At 44.3% G+C, this 19891-nt stretch overlaps 1 protein-coding gene across 1 annotated transcript in view; it reads right to left on the bottom strand.

The window, feature by feature from the left end:
• Positions 1-9211: 9211 nt before the first annotated feature.
• Positions 9212-19891, bottom strand: part of ITGA8 (integrin subunit alpha 8) — a 243799-nt gene continuing 233119 nt past the window's right edge. The window contains exons 29-30 of the mRNA XM_068235491.1: positions 16307-16429; positions 9212-12315 (exon numbers count right to left, since the gene is read on the bottom strand). Coding sequence (XP_068091592.1) covers positions 12229-12315; positions 16307-16429 — 210 coding nt within the window. The 3' untranslated portion in view covers positions 9212-12228. The remainder of the gene's footprint in view (positions 12316-16306; positions 16430-19891) is intronic.

Below are 19891 nucleotides of genomic sequence, written 5' to 3'. Positions count from 1 at the left end.
CTTGCTGCCACCAATGATTGCAGGAGGGGAGCGCTCTTATGCTGCGACCCCTCCTGCCCCACAAAAGTCCCTGAGCGGGGCCTAGGGCCCCCCGCAGCGGCAGGGGTCGCATCCCCTATTGTTATGCCAGTGAACACACAGCAAGTACTGAAAACTGACCTCTTCACATATTGCATAGATATGGCTGCTGTTGAGAATTCCCTTGGTCTCTTCATTACTTGCACATGTGATTGGCTTACAACTAAGAAAAAAAGTAAAGAACTGGAGAAAGGGTCTGTTTTACGATGAACTCTGCAATACGCGGGCCAGATAAGATCAGCATGGAAAATACATTCATCTGATTAGCCGGTTGTCGCCAATAAACAAAGTCTGAAAATAACATTAAGTCTGCGTTTTCAAGAGTTCAAAATTAAAATTTTTTTTAACCATTTTAATTTCATCTAAGACATGTAGCTTGTGAACCGTATCAATTACGTCCGCTATAAAGAGCTGGTACTGCAATATTGCTTAACTGGTGTTTTTCAAGTAATCGTACACCCCTGCATGTCAGCATTACCTTATAGCTAGAGAGACAATGCAGAGAAACCATTGTAAACATGTTCTTGGTTTGTTTCTATACTGCACAGAAAGTACATTAAAGCAGGGCCACCCAACCTTTTTCGGCCCAAGGACCGTTTTTTAGTGTGAACTTCCCCCCCCCCCCCCTGTGGTCCAGGTGGGGTGGGGTGGGGTGGAGGGTGGGATGGGTGCTTTGTTGTGTGCAGGTGGTTTTTTCTCGGGGGCTGTGGTGGTTCCCTAGGGATGGGGGAATTTTGGTGGTGTGTTGGGGATAAAAGTAAGTTGGGGTAGGGAGGGGCTAAGGTGCAGGTGCATGGAAATGGCCTTCCTTGTCATACGTGCACATTTTAACTGGGCCAGGGTCCACCCCCATACCCAAATCTGGCTCCTGCCCCAAAACTGTAAGCGGCCATACCACTAGGTGTGCCGGTCCGCAGGCTTGCACTCCAGCGTCAAATTTTTTGGGGGGCTCAAAGGGCACACAATGGCTTGCTGGTGGGGCCCATTTGGGTGATCAAAATCGATGTTTGTATGATGGTGAGCTTTAAATATCATTTGCCTAACTCAGGTGATAAAATTAAGGCTAACTAGTGCAGCTATGACAGAAACCAAATGTAAACATCACAAACAAACTCTGACGCTTTTGAGCAAAGCAGACTGTCCAAATGATGGTGCTATTATTTATGAAAAGTCACCTACAGATGTACTTGGCTAGTTTGCTGGCATGGTTTATTCCTCACTTGCTAGCAAGCTGCTCCTGTGTGTACCTACCACAGACAAATCATTTCAGCCCCCCAAGCCTGTGTCTGACGACTCTACAAGCAAGGCGAGGGGGTAGAGGTAGAAGGGAGAGAAAAACTGTAATGAATTCCTTATCTTAGTAGTTAAAGTGTACCAAAGCTGATAGTAATAAAAATATTTATACATACCTGGGGCTTCCTCCAGCCCCATCCGCTCGGATCGCTTCCATGGCGCCGTCCTCCAAAGTCTGCAGCTCCGGGAACCGTGTCCCCACACTTCCGTCAGTCGGCTCCAGTCTGAAGTAAGAGAAGTGCGCTCTTTGTGTATCTCTCCAACAGCTGCTGGAGAGATACTGTACATAGAGGGCGCACTTGTGCGTAGACTGGAGCCGACTGACGGCGGTGACGGGACCCTCTACTGAAGCTGCGGGTAGCAGAGGACGGAGGCGTGGGAGCGATCCGAGCGGACGGGGCTGGAGGGAGCCCCAGGTATGTATAAATCTTTTTATTACTATCAGCTCTGAGTCCTTTTAAGCATTGCTGGAGACTAAAGCTTGTAATTTACTATATTATTATTATCATCCTGAATCAAAACTTTCAGTCTGTAAAATACAAGGTCTAGTTTATTGGCTAATTTAAAAGAAAAATGGTAAGCTTTCAGCTTGTAAGCCTTCTTCAGACTCTATTCTTGTTGACTGGCAATGTTAGAACATAGAATCAGAAGGAGGTAGAGAATTTTTTCTTTTTTTTGCATCCAGATACATAAATTACAAAGGATCTTACAAGGATTGTAATGCATTTATGGCAAAAAGATAAGACCCTTGGTTTCCTTAATTCCATAGACCCAGGCTGACATGGAGAGTTTTTTACAGACCCTATCCTGTTCACTGTATGTTGTTGGAGCCTGGAAACAGTTAAAGGGGAACTTCAGCCTAAACAAACATACTGTCATTAACCGGTTCAGCACCGCAGTCCGAAAATCTCATGCATCCGAGCAACGTTCACCTCCCATTCATTTGCCTATAACTTTATTGCTACTTATCACAATGAAATGATCCTATATCTTGTTTTTTCCGCCACTAATTAGGCTTTCTTTGGGTAGTACATTTTGCTAAGAATTATTTTTTTCTAAATCTATTTTAACGGGAAGATTAAGAAAGAAATGAAAAAAATGCATTATTTCTCAGGTTTTGGCGATTATAGTTTGAAATTAATATACGCTACCGTAATTAAAATTCATGTATTTTATTTGCCCATTGGTCCCGGTTATTACACCGTTTAAACGATGTCCCTATCACAATTTATGGTGCCGATATTTCATTTAGAAATAAAGGTGCATTTTTTCAATTTGCGTCGATCACTATTTATAAGCTTATAATTTTAAATAATAATATAACATATTCTCTTGACATGCATATTTAAAAAGTTCAGACCCTTGGGTAACTATTTATGTTGTTTTTGGTTTTTTTAATTGTATTTTTTATTTTTATTTTTAATAAAAAAAAGTGTATGTGGGTAATTTTTGGTGTGGGAGGGAAACTGCTAATTTTAAATGTAAAATAATATTTTTTTTTTAATTAAAAATGTATGTGGGTGCAGTTTACTATTTGGCCACAGTGAAAAAAGTCCTGGATGCGAAAGATCTCGCATCCTTGGAACTAAAATGCTGGGGAGAAGTTTCCTGGGGGCAGAAATACCGCGCTCTCTGGAGAGAAAGCGTCGGTATTTCTGCAGGGAAGTTAGATCGGTGAATGGGAATTATATTCCCATTCACTGATCGGCGGGCAGCGGGGGCGCGCCCGATCGCGCGCACCAGCCGGCGGCAGCAGCAGTGCCTATCTGGACGAGGAAGCTCGTCCAGATAGGCCAAACTGGATAAGTTACATTAGTTATGTTAATTAGAATAGATAGGTAATATAATCTCTTACCCACCCCGTTTTAAAAGAACAGGCAAATGTTTGTGATTCATGGGGGCTGCCATCTTTGTCATGGGGGCAGCCATCTTTTTGGTTGAAAGGAGGTGACAGGGAGCAGGAGACACAGTTCCAACTGTCCTGTGTTCTGATAACCCCTCCCAGCTGCACACGCTAGGCTTCAAATGTCAAATTCAAAATGTCAAAAAAAAAAAAATTGCACCAAAACAGCAGAACGAGAACAACAACATCAGAAATCCCATCATGCTTTGCACAGCGTTAGGGGAAAAATGCCCGGGCAGTTTTTTTCTGTGCAGCTAAAAATGAGGCTTGTAAAAGGGGAAAAAAGTTCTGATGCTGTGAAACAGTTAACGAAACACCAGGCCTTTCCAGTGCTGCTGAGTCAATTTTTAGTCTGGAGGTTCACTTTAACTGTTGGTTACTGAGTGTGTGTGTGTGTGTGTGTGGAGGGGGGGCAGGGCCCCAGTGCTCCAGTGCTCCGTTGTTTTGCCTGATGAAGTGGGATCAAACCTGTGAAATGTGTTGCATTGTCCCCCAGAGTATGTAAATAAACTTGTTCTATTTGACAAACACATTGACAATTTGTGTGTCTGCTTGGAGGAGGTAAGTCCACCATTGCCTCCTCATGTTTTACATTTTTTAGATTCTTTTATCCTTTTGGCACCTCTGTATCCATACTACGCTATATCAAGTCCACCCTTGGTAGAGGGGTGTTACCCCCATTTTTCCTCATCTACGGAGAGCGACTTCTTAATCCTGAGTGGGGTCAGGTCTAATCTCCCCACCTGCCTATACAGTGGTTGCTTCTGAGATAACCCTGCTTTGTGAGTTTAGCTTATTACTCTATCATACTTCATTTCAACTACCAGTACATACTGCACTATATTTGGCTCTTGGTGTCCCTACTCTGTGTACTATATACTGTGTACAGTACCTCTTACTTCAGGTTCTCAGGTGGGTCAGATTATCTACGGCTCATCAGTTTGCATGAAACTATAAAGTCCAAGCTTGACTTGCAAAACATTACAGTCAGTGTCGCTAAAGGTGCGTACACACGCCGGACTGGAGGCAACGGGTCCGTCGTTACCTCCCGCTGGGTGGGCGTGCCAACGACAGTCCGGCGTGTGTACGCACTGTCGGCGGACTGATACGGCTGCTTCTGAGCGGATCGCTGAGAAGCAGCCGTATCAGTCCGCCGACAGTGCGTACACACGCCGGACTGTCGTTGGCACGCCCACCCAGCGGGAGGTAACGACGGACCCGTCGTTGCCTCCAGTCCGGCATGTGTACGCACTTTAAGCCTGTACTTGAACATTCATACTAGCAAACTCATTTTAACTCCACTGTAATTTTTGTGACAGCTGGAAAGCAGTGGGTGTCACTTAAAAAGTTTTTCTCACGGCAAAAAAATAAACAGCCGGCAACAGTCTCCACCTGCCGGGCACTCCTAAAGTAACGCAACAAAAGCTAAGGACATGATGAACAAAATCGATGATCAGTGCTTTCCTACAGTGAAAACGGCATATCAGATTGATCAGGGCTTCCCGAGATAAACAGCCAAACCTGGCACTTGGCTGTCTTACTTCTGACAGCTTCCTCTTTGTCCTTTAAAGTGATCCCAAGCCAAAGCTTTGAAGTGATGCCGATACTTACCTAAGGAGTGGGAATCCTCAGGATCCTATTGTGGCTTCCCTCGGTGGTCTGCTGTCACTGACACTGAGCATGTCCCCCCCCATCCCTCCCCAAGATTAGCGACAAGGCTAATCCTATCGGGACACGCGGCTCCTCTTCAGCATTCATGGTCGTGCAGTAGACGCCCGAGTCTGCCTGCGCATGGGCAGGGCTCAATGCTACAGTGCATGCGGTGGGTTCGAGCTTCTAGTGCGTGGCCATGAATGCTGAAGAGGGGCCGCGCTCAGCAACAAGGGGCTTCCGACAACCGAGGGAAGCCTCAATAGGATCCTGAGGCTTCCTTCTCTTCATGGTAAGTATCTGATTTTGTACCCGATCTTGAGCTCGGGATCACTTTCTTGCACACTACATGCAATTGCGATTTTGATCTTTAATCGATTTTCACATGCGACTCCGATTACTGCATGCTGTGTTTTTTTCTGCGTTTTTCTTTTGATAGCATCCAGAGAAAATTGGAATCACAAATCGGATTTGCAGTGTGCAGGGGGCCTTAGGCCTCTTGCACACTACATGCGATTCAGATTTCGATTTTTAATCGATTTTCACATGCAATTCTGATTTTTAATCGGTACTGCATGATGCGTTTTTTTCCCTATATGCTATCAAAATAAGAAGAAAAACTCAGAAAAAAACGCAGCATGCAGTACCGATTAAAAATCGTAAATCGGAGTCGCATGTAGTGTGCAAGAGACGTTAAAAGTGATAATTCTACCTTTTCTGAATAATTGCGTTGCGTCTCCAGTCGCAGTCACTCCTATTCATGGCGTTTACAGATGGTTAATGAGATGCTGTAGGCAGCTTGGAGTTGGGTCAATCAAAGGATGAGCGCTTGAATTGCCCAATCTCATGCTGCATACAATTCGCATTAAATCTGCCAGCAGCATTCATTTATCAGCATTTTATTGATCATGTTAATTTTTCACTATAATTTATTATTATTTATTAAACTATTGTCATGTTTACTTTTTCTTGACTTTACTGTTCATGTTTAGTCACCAACATGGATCCCACAAAGGCTACAAATGACATGTTCAGTATACTGAGACCTGTTTTTTCAGCAATTAGGTGATGAGTCTTCCTCCCCAAGATCACAGATCTAATAGACTGTGGGCACAACAAAGAAGACTTAAAAGTTGTAAAGACAACACCAATGGGGTCTTTGAGAACTACAAGTAGGTGATGAGCCCAAGGCTGAAAAAACCACAAAAAGTCTCTCTAAAGGTGGCCATACATCTAGTCATAATGGGCAGATTCAACCAAGAGACAAATCTCTAGGTTGAAATCAAATCTGATTATAGAGTGATCTGTTGGGTGGCCATACACCACAGGCTGATTCCCGATTGATTTCAGCATGTGGCGGACAAGACAAACACTATAGAATCGGCCACACGTCCGCCATGTATACTGCTAACACAATAGCAGGGGATTCCGGAGATAGGCGGGCACCACCAGAGCTGGTTCTAGAACTTTTTTGCTGCCTGAGGCAAACTATGAGGATGCTGCTTCCCCCCCCCCCCCCCCCCCCGCGATTTGGAATAATTACACAGCACCCATCAATTTGCGCTGCAACCAAAGATAAAAAAAACACCCTCAGTATAGGTAGATAGGTAGACAGGTATAGGTGCCCCTGTATAGGTCGGCCAGGTGTAGTTGCCCCCAGTTAAGGTAGTCAGAGTAATTGCCCCCAGTATAGGTTACCCAGGTAGGTGCCCCCAGTAGGTAGCCAGTATAGTTGTCCCCCAGTATAGATAGCCAATATAATTTCCCCCAGGTCCAGTATATGTAGCCAGTATAGTTGCCCCACAGGCCCACTATAGGTAGCCAGTATAGTTGTCCCCAAGCCCAGTATAGGTAGCTAGTATAGTTGCCACCAGGCCCAGTATAGATAGCCAGTATAGTTGTCCCCAAGCCCAGTATAGGTAGCCAGTATAGTTGCCACCAGGCCCAGTATAGATAGCCAGTATAGCTGTCCCTAGGCCCAGTATAGGTAGCTAGTATACTATACTCGGCCTGGGGGCAACTACAGGTAGTCAGTTTAGGTAGTTCCTCCCCTCCCTCCCTGCGGCCGCCGTTTGTAAGTACTTACTTCCTGTATATGCGCTGCTACGAGAGCCGCTCTCCTGTCATAGTGGCGCAGTGGGTGGATCTGAGGTCTGTGTAGCAGCTAGATGGAAGGGGCTAGGAACTGTTATAGAGGAAGTGGCCGCCGAGAAGGTAAGACAAATGGCGGCTGCAGGAAGGGAGAGGGGGACTACCTATCTGGCTACCTGTACAGTAGCAACTAAACTGGCTACCTATACTGGGCCTGGGGGCAACTATACTGCCTGATTTGAGGTCTGTGTAGCAGTGGCATGCAAGGGGACACAGGGGCTGTTCTAGAGGAAGCGACCGCCGAGAAGGTTAGATGGCATGCCGCTCCAGCGCCCATGCCGCCTGATGCAAATGTTTCACTTGGTGTCATGGGTGGGACAGCACTTGGCACCACACGGTGGCCGACACAGGACAGGTAAAGTAATAGGGCACAAATGGGGGGCACACTTATACACTAGGGAGAACAGCACTGTGAGTTTTGTTGCGTTCGTTGCTTGTCCCGAGATTGCTCGCTGTTTCCACCGCACACCCAATCGACCACTACGGCCTACATCATGTCCAATCGATACTTGCGGTTGGTCGATCGTCCGCCAAGTCGAGAGATGTATGGCGACCTTAACTCTAAACCTGCTCATAAGATAAAAGCTATTGGCTACAGGCGGTGTAGTGTATAGCACTCTCGCCTTGTAGTGTTGAGTCCCCGGTTCAATTCGCAGCCAAGATACTATATGCACAGAGTTCGTATGTTCTCCCCACGTCTGTGTGAGTTTCCTTCAGGCACTTGGCTTTCCTCTGACATCCTAAAAGCATCCAGATAAGGTGATTGGCTTTCCCGTAAGTTGCCCCTAAACTACGATGGACATGAAATTGGGCTGTCACCAGGTGCAAGACTTCATTGCTAATAAAGATACTGGTTGTTCTTTCTCCTGGCATATTAGAGTAAGAATTACAGCTAATTTTTGACCTTATACAGTTTGTTGTACTTATCTTGGGGAGGTAAGTCCACCCTTGCTTCCTCCCCCCCCCCCCCCCCCCCCGCCGTTATACGGTTTTAACTTTGATTATATTTTATTCTGCTGGCACCTCTGTTCTTTTGCAAGTTATTTCTCCTGGGTTTAATTACTGTATTTTTTGGACTATAAGACTCACTTTTTCTCCCCCAAAAGTAGGGGGAAAAAAGTCACTGCGTCTTATAGTCCAAATGCAGGGAGTTCCTGACTTGTGAACGCCTGCCAATACGAGCCTCCAACTCGCTGCAATGGTGGGGACTTCCTGTACTGTGCCCATGCAGAGGAGGACACGGGGACACACGGAGTACACAGGGGAACACAAAGGGGCATATAGGAGGACACAAGGGGGACACAAAAGTGCATGGAGGACACAAGGGGTACAGAGGAGGACATGGAAACACAAGAGGTAGAAGGGGGCATGAGGTACAAAGAGGGGGGGGGGGGGCATAATCCACAAGATGACCCTTCACCATGGATGCACCAGGTTTAGAATATATTTTTCCCCTGGTTTTTGTCCTCTAAATCTAGGTGCGTCTTATGGTCAGGAGCATCTCATAGTCCAAAAAATACAGTAGATCTAGATGGACAGTTCCTCCAATGGCTTCTTGTGACTTTCATAGACACCAGGCAATATATCACATTATTGGCTAGTTTCAAAGCTCCTCCCACAATTCCACAACAAGGATGCTGCCCTTTCAAATCTAGTTTCTCTAATCATATATTTATTCCACATATAAAGACTCTATAATAGAAACACAACACGACTACCATGGCAACAAGGACTCAGCAGAACGGCAATTATTATTGCAGATATTGAACCGCTCTTGAGAAATCAAGAACACTGCCATTCAATTTAACTTGTGAGCAGTAGGGTGGGTCAATGAGATGCAAATAATTTCAAGTTGATGCAGGATTATGCAAATTTTGGATGCAAATTTATTCACCTTGAAAATGGACCAATCAAATTTTACCTCAGCAGGATTGGTTTGGTTCATTTTCAAGCTGCATAAATTTGCATACAAAATTTGCATGTTGCATCAACTCAAAATTATTTGCATCTGATTGACCATCCCTAGTGAGCAGCGATATATAGCTCAGGTATCAACTTTCTGGTGACTTGCCCTATAAGTAGTAAATCCAGGTAACAACCCAAAAATTAATTTGTGTAAATTAACAGTGGAATCGATTTTAACACATGATCTGATTTATTAAACGTGGAAAACATTGAAGGACATAGGTAATCCAACAAACCTGGTGTGAAATAATTAAAAATGGATTGCTATAAGTGGCAGTGGTAAGACACAACATTTCAGTTGTGAAAGCTTTCTTAGGTGTCCCAAAAGGTTACATGATACCACTAGTCATGGTCTGGTTTAAAGGGGACCTGAAGCGAGAAGGATATGGAGGCTGCCATATTTATTTCCTTTTAAACAATGAACATTGCCTGGCTGTCCTGTTGATCCTCTGCCTCTAATCCTTTTAGCCATAGGTCCTGAACAAGCATTAATATCAGAAGTATCTGACAAGATAAGCTGCATGCTTATTTCAGGTGTGTGATTCAGAGTCTACTGAATGCTCACCAAGACTGCCAGGCAACTGGTATTGTTTAAAGCGGATCTGAGATGAAAAACTAACTAACAAGTAACTTGTCTATATATCTTATCTAAAGTTTAGATAGCTTACACAGCAAATCTAGCTGCAGACAGCTTTAATAGAATATCATTATTTATTCCTGTGATACAATGACAGCAGCCATGTTGTTTGTAAACATTACACACAGGCAAGCTTATCTGTATCTTGAGCAAAAAACCTAATCCCCCCTCCTCCCCTCTGCCTCTGAAATCTCTGGCTAGTAATACCTCCCCCTCCTCCTGCCCAGACTGAGCTCCCAGGAGCCTGTGCTACTGACTGAAAGTGCCTTGGCTCTCTGAAAACCTGTGGGCATGGCTGTGGCTTGTTTAGTTTATAGGGAATTAGAGTATTAAAACAAAAACAAAAAGTATTTGGCTTGAGGAATGCCCTATAAACAATAGGAAAGGAACACAATTATGCAATGAGTAAAAGTTCATCTCGGATCCACTTTAAAAGGAAATAAATATGGCAGCCTCCCTCAGTGGCGTAACTGCAATTCACAGGACCCCCCAGGCTCCAACAATACTTTGATGCCCCCCCCCCCCCAATGTTCATGTCCCTCTCTTGCCTACCCTTGGTGCCCTTTACAGCCTGGGGGCCCATCTCACAAGGGTCATAAAACAAGTGTGGCCATCAGGACCTTCACTCCCATAACAAGTGCAGCCACGGCAGCACCTGATCTGAAGTATAGTCCCCTGTATCGGAGGAATGGAAGGTTAGTAGTTGGGCGCACCCAAAGCTCTGCCCCCCTCTAGTTACGCTGCTGGCCTCCTCCATATTCCCTCTCAGTTCAGGTTACTTTTAATTAACTGAGATAATCTCAGGTTCCTTCAGATGAGATCACATCCTCCTTGAGTTAGGCCTGGTTCACACTTGCGTTTTGTGTGAAACCGGGCCGTACGTCCGGGTCCCGTACTGGGGCCGTACGGATCCCTCAGGATCCGGTCAGGTTGCGGACAGTTCGGCATCCGGAAAGTAACACTTCCGGATTGCCGATACTGTACTTTAAAAAGGCGCGGCAGCACATAAAGGCGTGGGGGGGAGGTTGGGGGGTGTGTGTGGACACAGCGCACACAGTACAGGACAACAGCCCACAATACAATAGTAAACATACCTGGGCTGTTGTCCTGTCAGCGCTGCCGTCTCCCCCCCCCCATCTGTCCATGCCTGGACACCCCATGTGGCAAAGGACGGGTGCCTTAAGCACCCGTTCCTATTGGCAGTGTGATGAAAAACTTCTGTTTCTCATCACTTCCTATGGTGCGGGAAAAATGGTCAGGTTCCGGGTCAGGTGCGGCGGCTGCCAGAGCTGTGTTCCGGAAAAATGCTGCATGTTGGAAAAATCCTGAACGCAGCCCGGACCGTAGATCGGATCCGGATTCTGACAGACGGACGGGTGTGAATGGATACATTGAATAACAATGTATCCATTCACATCCGGGTCCGTTCGTACAGTATACGGTGCGTTCCGGGTCCGGGGAAACCGGACCTGGAACGCAAGTGTGAACTGGGCCTTCGAACTACTTGTCCAGTCCGTGGATCTTTCTGTGATGTAGTATACTCTTCATATACAACTTTTATTTTTTGGAGGACACCTGCAGCATTAATCTTTATTGCTGACTGTTAATAATAACAATGCAATATACTGTATCTTATACAACTTTTTTTTTAGGCATCCGACAGTCCACATAGAGGCACTTTTTGGTTCTTTGGTTCTGTTTCATTGGTCCTGTAGCTCAGATAATTAAAAAACACCCACAATTCAGAGTGACATTGATGACCAGACATTCAAATGATTAGTCTTCTATGCAAGACACCAGCCATGCACATGACAAACTGGCCATGCGGCCACTGTGTGACCAAATTCAACCCAATAATGGCTAAAACACCGAGGTACGGGTCACCTTCTGCTTCGTGTGCCTCAGTCTACGGAATAATGGTTTAATCTCACAAAACGGACTCTTCCACTATGATTCGGCATCAAGTACACATTTTGGCATTCATTTTATCTCATCGCTTATTCTATAATATGACTCAACCCTTAGAACATTCACACAAAGGTATAAAATACAGAAAACAAAACTTGCAATTTTTTTTTGAAACGTACGTTGTAAAAAAACATGGATTTGTGCTTCGCTGGAAGAAATATTGCCCAAAGTTTTTTGGTTCTTTTTAAGACACGTTCACACAGTCACATAATGCACCCCTTCCCAGTGATCCATTTGAGTTCTGTTCCAACATGGAGTCACTCCCGTATTGATCCCAGAACAGTAGTGGTTTTAAAGGTGGTTGTAGACTTGTACAATCCCGTGTGTACAGTAATATAGGCACTGCCTTAGAGTCTTTACGAGACCTTCGTTTCACCGGAGGTCTTTAGAGTCTGCATCCTGTTCTAGCATGGTGGCCTAGAACCCGGAAGGATGACCGTGAATCTGAGATCTCCAGGTTGGTTCAGCTCAGCTAAGAACCAACACGGCGTCTGGATGACACAGTACATTCAAGAAGGCATCTCCTTATTCGTTTGTAGAAAAATAACTTTCCATATTGCACTCTGGAACTTTTATTTCTAATTCAGGCCTCGGAAGTCTTGTTTGTTAATTTTTCCGTGTCGTCCGTTTCCTCTTCTTGTGGTGGTCTGGCACGGTCGAAAAACCCACACTGAAAAAAATAAACAAACATGTTATCATCGCGCTTAAAAGGAGGTTGTAACATCTAAAAATAAATAATAGCTAGCGCCACCAAAATATATGTGAACTCTCTTTTTCTTCTAAAATGGGTCCGTATATGTCCCCCAATTTTTGTTTTCTTTTAACCTTATCTGGTTGCCTTTGCTTAACTGCAGGAACTGTGCAGTGCCAGTAGGATTGTAAGAAGTTGTTTCTTATTTATAGCTACAGTAACAAGCTTATTTCAGCATGCAAATGAAGAAAGCTTCCTATTCCAGATAAGATAAGGACACTATGACCAGAAGGTAATTGAATCCCCCCCCCCCTAAACTTCTTCCATGCTCCACCCTTGCCACTGCCATGGTTACCACTCTTTGCCCCACCTTCAGCCACATGTTTTCTACAGCACTGCTGAGAAATGCAGTCTTGCCTACACTGTGCTTCCTACAGTCTCGGCTGACCCACCCACTAGCTAAATAAATAGAGATCAGGAAGCTGGTTTTAGTCAATGGCAAGCAAACATGTTTCATCAATAAGGTATTTTGTTTACTGCTTTGCCTCCATACACTGCTTCTATTCAGTTTTCATCCTGAATGTGCCTTGGGGGGGGGGGGGGGGGGGGGATTAGGAAATAGGAAAATGGAATAGCATCGGGTTACCCCATAGAAGAGTAAAGCACATTCTGTTTCTTATGTTTAGCCCCAGAGGATGCCCAGATTAACTGAACAGGAAATGTATGTACATTTTTCATTTTTTATGTCCCATTTATTATTTTTGCAAAATTTGAGTTTTTAAATGTTTTTTTTTAAATTCAAGGAAATGTTAAAGGACCACTATCACGAAAAATGGTAACATTTTAAATACATACTTTTAACCTCTTGACGACCAGCTAACGCCGATTGGCGTAAACTGGTAGTCTGCGGGTTACCATGGAAACGGCCGCTCGTTCGAGAGGCCTTTCCATGTCAGTTCACGGAGGGTGTCTCCGTGAACAGCCGGAGAGCCGCCGATAGCGGCTCGCCGGCAAAATGTAAACAGGCGGGGAAGAAATCCCCGCTGTTTACATGATACGGCGCTGCTGCACAGCAGCGCCGTAAGGCAGATCGGCGATCCCCGGCCTCTGATTGGCCGGGGATCGCCGGCATATGATAGGCTGAAGCCTATCCCACAATGCGCAGGACGGATATCCGTCCTGCGCAGCCCAGGAAGGGAGAGGGAGGTAAGGGGAGGGAGGGAGCGCACAAAACGCTGCGGAGGGGGGCTTTGAGGAGCCCCCCCCCCCGCTACCCACTAATGGCCGGCGGCGATCAGACCCCCCCAGCAGGACATCCCCCTAGTGGGGAAAAAAGGGGGGTAGTCTGATCGCCCTGCTGCACTGCTGATCGGTGCTGCGGGCTGTAGAGCCCACGCAGCACCGATCAGTGAAAATTCCCCTGGTCGGCAAGTGGTTAAGCATTAGATTTCTCCCAGAGTAAAATATACTATAAATTACTTTTTTCCTATGTTGCTGTCATTTACAGTAGGCAGCACAAATCTGACAGGTTTTGGACTAGTCCATCTCCTCATGGGGGGATTTCAGTATTTCTATTAATGTTTACTAAAACATCCTCTGTAATGGACCTGTATAAGGATGCCGGCCTGCTTCCCTACTCACTGGCCCTCTTTTTTGGCTGTTCAACCAAGCAAATGCCATTCAGTGAGTATTTTTGAATATAAAGAAAACCCGGAGAATCCCCATGAGGCGATGGAATAGCCCGAAAACTGTCAGATCTGTCAGATTTTGACTGCCTACTGTAAGTGACATCAATATAGGAGAAAATCAATTTATAGTGCATTTTACTTGGGAACAAATGAACATTTTATACAGATCATACACATGCATTTTACTATTTTCCGTAATAGTGGGTCCTTTAAAGGAGAACTGTAGTGAGAGGGATATGGAGGCTGCCATATTTATTTCCTTTTAAGCAATACCAGTTGCCTGGCTATTCAGCTAATCCTCTGCCTCTAAAGGCTAGTACCCACTAGCAATTTTGAAATATAGGGTCAACGAGTCAGGAGACTTCAGCTGCAGCCAATCAATAGAAGCAATTGAGTGTTGTACCGTGTTAGCCATCAGCAAAAGCAAGAAGTTTTGAATCAGGATGATCCCATTTACTGGCTAACTTAGAGGTAAATAAAAAGGAAGCTTTTGGCTAATACGCCTTCTTAGGACTTAATTCCTGCATATTAACAACAAAACACACAGCTTACATACACTGGACATTCGGAGGAGAAACATTCTTTTCCAGACATAAATAAATCTCATTAGACGCCTTAATTACAACTTCAGAAGGATCGCACAGGGATGCTAGCTTATTGATGACAAATAGATAAGACTTGTTTGCTAAAACATCTCATACCACAGACTCTGGGTGATGGGGAGATGTCGTAAAACCAGAGTTCAACCGTGACTAGGCAGAGTACATACACTATTAGTAATAATCTAAAGAGAATTGTGGCATTCAAAACCCGTCTTACCAGCACATGAAATACAAGTAATAGTGGCAATAAAAACCATCTTACCAGCACATGAAATTAAAAAAAATAATAATTGTGGCATTTAAAACCCATCGTACCAGCCCAAGAAGTTAGAATGCTTGTTTAAACCTTCTATAGTTTTGGACCAATGTATAAATGTTGTCTCTTTTGTTAGTTTTTCTTTATGGGATTTGAAGCCACCCTTCAAAACAGTGATGAGAAGATCACTTAAAACTGTGTCCACGTAAACAGAAATGTCAGGGCAATGTGAGATCAGTATAACAGCACAGCCAATAAATGAGATACTTTTTTTCACTAAAGTTTACCAAACATGATTTTTTTGGAATGAAACATTTATTTGTGATATTTCTCATGTTCCTAATTAATAAAATAAAAAACTAAATATTTTTGTCCTAAACTAAATAAAAATATAAATTAAATAAAACTAAATATATTCCCTTTAAGAAAAATACTAAACTGGGGGATTTATTTTCTCTCCAAACCTAATGGATATTACAGGTTTTTCCCCCTGAGTTTTGTACGTTTAGTGTCTGCAATGTTAGGCTCCTATAATCTTGTAAATTCATTATATGAAAGGAACATTCCTGAGGAAAATATGTTTTCCCTAATCCCGTGACGCTTATATAGCTTTATTATTTAAAGTCAAAACAACATATTTTATTACAAAGTGCAATGAAGCACGATGGCTGCTGTACGGCAGAAGAATTTCAGCCTCACTCTGGCGAATGGAGACACAGAATGCTGGAACTCAACCAGAGCTAAGTTTACTGTGTTCTGGAGAATTAATTAGCTACCTCGGATTTTAAAGGTAACCAAGCACCACTTTATTTCCTGGTTTCTTAGCTAAAGAAGCTGCCATGTTCCTCCCTCCCTTTCTAGCTGCCCTTATTTATCCAGCGGGAAGGTGTAAAGATAGCATAGGTGACTTCTCTAAACTCTTTGAAGCACAGTGTCCTATCTACCCACCACCACCCCACTGCTGATGAAAGCTTTTGTTTGCTCTCTGATCCCCAGCATGCCCAGTATGAGCTTCAATGGCGAAGCATCACTCACCCGCTCTCGGCAAATTAGCAATGGGATCACCAGCCACGCATGAGGTGCTGCTTCCTCTCTGACTACAGCGGCACCTCATGTAACCTGGCAACATGTAACAGGTCACATGAGGCACTGCTGTAGCCATGTATATAGGACACTGGACGGGCGGATGGAGATCCCATTGCTGGAATGCTGAAAGCAGGTGAATGAAGTGGCGCTGTGCATCTAGGGAGGAGGAGACAGGGAGTGCGAGGGGGAGGGGAGCCGCTTTTTGCCGCCCTCTAATTGTTGCCGCCCTGAAGCATGTGATTCACGTTGCTACATGGAAGAACCGCCCCTGCACAGGCCACACCCTCCAGGAAAATGTTCATAATGGAAGACTCCTATTCACCCATCAGTATTCTTACCTTCCACAAAACCAGTGTAAGTATGGCCAGAACCAGTAATCCCAGCAGTATGGCCAGAATGATGACCCACAGGGGGATGGAGAAGGAGACGTTCGGCGTTGCCCAAATCACTGACGTTTTAATCTGAATCAAACCACAAAAAAGAGAAAAAGTACAACGTCATCGTCTGCATCTTTCATATATCACAGACAGCCGGTTCCCAGTCTTCTGCACTGAAAGTGGACCTGAACTCTTGCACAGGACAAAAGGGAAAAAGAGGAATGCACCCTGTATATATTTAGAGAGTTTAGCCTGTCTAATTCCCCCTCATCTGTGACTACTCACAACTATAATTTGATCTCTCAGTTGTGTCAGCTGGCTGCCTCGGCAGACCAGCTAATTTGCAAACACAGGATGTTAACCCTATGCCTGCTTCCATGAAAGCAGGAAGTAGACACAATGCAGATTTATTGCAGGATTTGTATCAGCTGTAACAAAGAAATGTTTTTATTTGAAGGTTATTATGCTGTTGCTTATCTTTTAGCACAGAGAGGACGTTCTCAATTCAGGTCCGCTTTAAATTCAAACAGGAAATCGGGGGAGTTTCGTAAAAGCCGTGTACATGATTCTTAAAGTACTTTTCTGCACAGATCTGTAATCTATACAAGATTTTTTGGAAGACCCTTGAAAACCCCAAACACGCAAAATGTACTTATGTATTGTGATGGATGGATATAGGTTTCCCTAATAGTTACAGGACGGGAATGCTTAAGCTGATTTGCAGCTCTTTAGGAAACCATAAGTCTTTCGTATCTGATGGCTGAGAGGTTAAACATACATTTTAGTGCACATCAATGAAATATGAATGTGCATTGCTGCGATGAGTACGTTTGTCAGAGGACGGAAACAATGCGTTGCGACGTTAACAGGCTGCCTGGCTTCGCTGACCGCGCGGCGGGAGAGGATGTGGATGGTTCATTGTTTTTAAAGGACTGTGTCTTTTGTATAAACAAACTTTATATAAATTGTGCAAATGTTTACAGAGAAGGCACTTCATCATTCCTTATTGCCACATCCTGAAAGGTGAGCAGCATTGCTATAGGATCGTGTGCAGCGACCCTTGTGAATTTCCAAGTTCAAGCTGACAACACACAGAGACTGGGGCACAAAGTTCTCAATAGGGTAGATTTGGGGGTTGATGCACAAGCAATAAGAAAAAGAAGACTGTGTCTCCATCTGGATACGCGCAACTATAGCAGTGATCTACTATACCATAGCAGACAAAACCACGTCTCAGCCCAGCAGGCCCTTATCAAGTGTTGATAAGGGCCTGCTGGGCCGAAACATTGTGTTTTTGTCTGCTATGGTATAGTAGATCACTGCTATAGTTGCACGAATCCAGGTGGAGACACAGTCTTCTTTTTCTTATTGCTTGGCTGCACCTTGTTGGATCCGGGTGTGGACTGGTTGACTCCCTGGTGTTTACGGTGTTTGAGCTACTGAACTATGTGGTCAGTAGAAGAGCCAGGCACCGCTCTTCTGCTGACCACAAATGCTATTGCTCCGTTATTGCCTGATAAAGCGAGATCAAACCTGCGAAACGAGTTGCTTATTTGGAGTTCATAAATAAAATATATTGACTGTCTTTACTACAGTCGTTGTGTGACTACTTGGAGGAGGTAAGTCCACCACTACCTCCTCTATTTACCAAGAATTTGTTTTTTAAGCTCATTTAGCTTCCTTTTATCCTTTTGGCGCCTCTGTCCTCACTGAATATGTGCAGGCTTACTGAACAGTAAGAGCTGAGATTCAAACCTAGATTCAATATCCTGTGTCAGAGGCAGAGCCCTTAAAGGACCTCTTTCACTAAAATCTTAAAAAAAATTTAATAAATGTAAACATATACAAATAAGAAGTACGTTTCTTCCAGAGTAAAATGAGCCATGAATTACACTTTTCTTCTATGTTGCTGTCACTTACAGTAAGTAGTACAAATCTTAAAGAACGGACAGATTTTGGACTAGCCCATCTACTCATGGAGGATTCTCAGGTTTTTCTTTATTTTTAAAAGCACTTAGTGAATGGAAGTTGCTCCGTCCAACTGCCAAAAAAAAGTGTGCAGCGAGCAGAGAGGCTGGCTAGCATCTTTTTAAAAATCTTTTTCAGGGAGTTTATAAAGAATAACAGCCATGCTGAGAATCCCCCACAGAGAGATGGACTAGCCCAAAACCTGTCGGTAATGTCAGATTTCTACTACCTACTGTAAGTGACAGCAACATAAAACAAAAGTTGTCTATGGCTCATTTTACTGATTTTTGCGACAGTTCCTCTTTAACTAATACACTATCCAACCACTTCACTAACATCTGGTAATATTGCCATTTGCTGACTGTTACCGTTACTACCACCAGCAGTGTACCCTTCAATGTGCAACCCTTGGTATATGGGCACTGTGAGCGTTGCTACGGTAACACGTGCTATGCTATTTGTGCAACACATGTTACCTTAGTAATACTTGCATTCAGTATTTACTATGGGTTCAGGGTTGCACTAATTTGCGTAATGCGTGGTACACTCCTGCCGGCAGTAACCGTAATACTGCCGTGTCCTGCCTGTGCGCAGCAATATTATTGGTGGTTACTGGTTAGTGCATCAACCCCATATCTCTTTATTCTGTATTGCCAATCATGTTTACCTGCGATCACATTCATGCAAGGAATGCATTGCCAGGCGCCACTCGGTCCTGAAATGTCGCCTGCAGGATTGAGTCCTGATCCATCCAATAGTAATTGTGCATGTGTATGCACCTTAAAGCTCTGTACACAAGCTAGAACACGGTTGTCAGAAAACAAGCAATCCCTGGCCGCTAGTAATGAGCAAACAACATTGTTGTATTCAGCAAAAGCACAATGGCAGTCTCCCAATGAAATTGTTAACAGAGGTGTGAAAATGAGGACCCTAAAGTGCAAGATTTGTAAAATAGAGCGAGTATTTTGAATGGTTTCCCATCGTGCGTTACAAATGATTAACACAGATTATCGTCCGAACTGATCCACCAGGATGGATCAGTCTAAATAGACAATAATCACCGCTGTTCAAGACTTTTTTTAGACATTTCCCGGCCGGCCCGTCATTAGTGGTCTACCGTTTGTACAGGACATACAGTCCTGCATTGCTCTAATGGAAGCACCCTGGCTATAAAACAGACCTCGTCTTCAAGCAGCTGCTGTCAGCATTGATATATGAGTGTCAGATGGTGGAGGCTGTGTGCCCAACACATGGAAATGCAATGCGTATGACCAGGTGGCAGGTAGATCGTTCAGGCATGAACTTCTCAAGTCTCTACAAGGGTTGCACAGAAACATCTAAGGTGCCGTAAAAAGGGAAGATTGAAGGGAAGATCAGAAGGGAGCCCAGGGAAGAAAACATTGCATCTTTCCCTGGACACCCGGCAGGTCTTGGCACTTCCTCCATCACAGGAAGTCGCCTCTTCCTCTGACAACAGGATGGACGTAAATTCTAGGCCATGAATCTCCTACTCATGCAGGGTAAATCAGCTCTGCTAAAACATTATTTAGAGCTGTGATCATAACCGACATGATATAA

The sequence above is a fragment of the Hyperolius riggenbachi genome, chromosome 5, assembly GCF_040937935.1.
Source record: "Hyperolius riggenbachi isolate aHypRig1 chromosome 5, aHypRig1.pri, whole genome shotgun sequence".
Taxonomy (NCBI): Eukaryota; Metazoa; Chordata; class Amphibia; order Anura; family Hyperoliidae; genus Hyperolius; species Hyperolius riggenbachi.
Note: the sequence above shows the minus strand (reverse complement) of the source record. Positions and strands in the feature narration are given on the sequence as shown.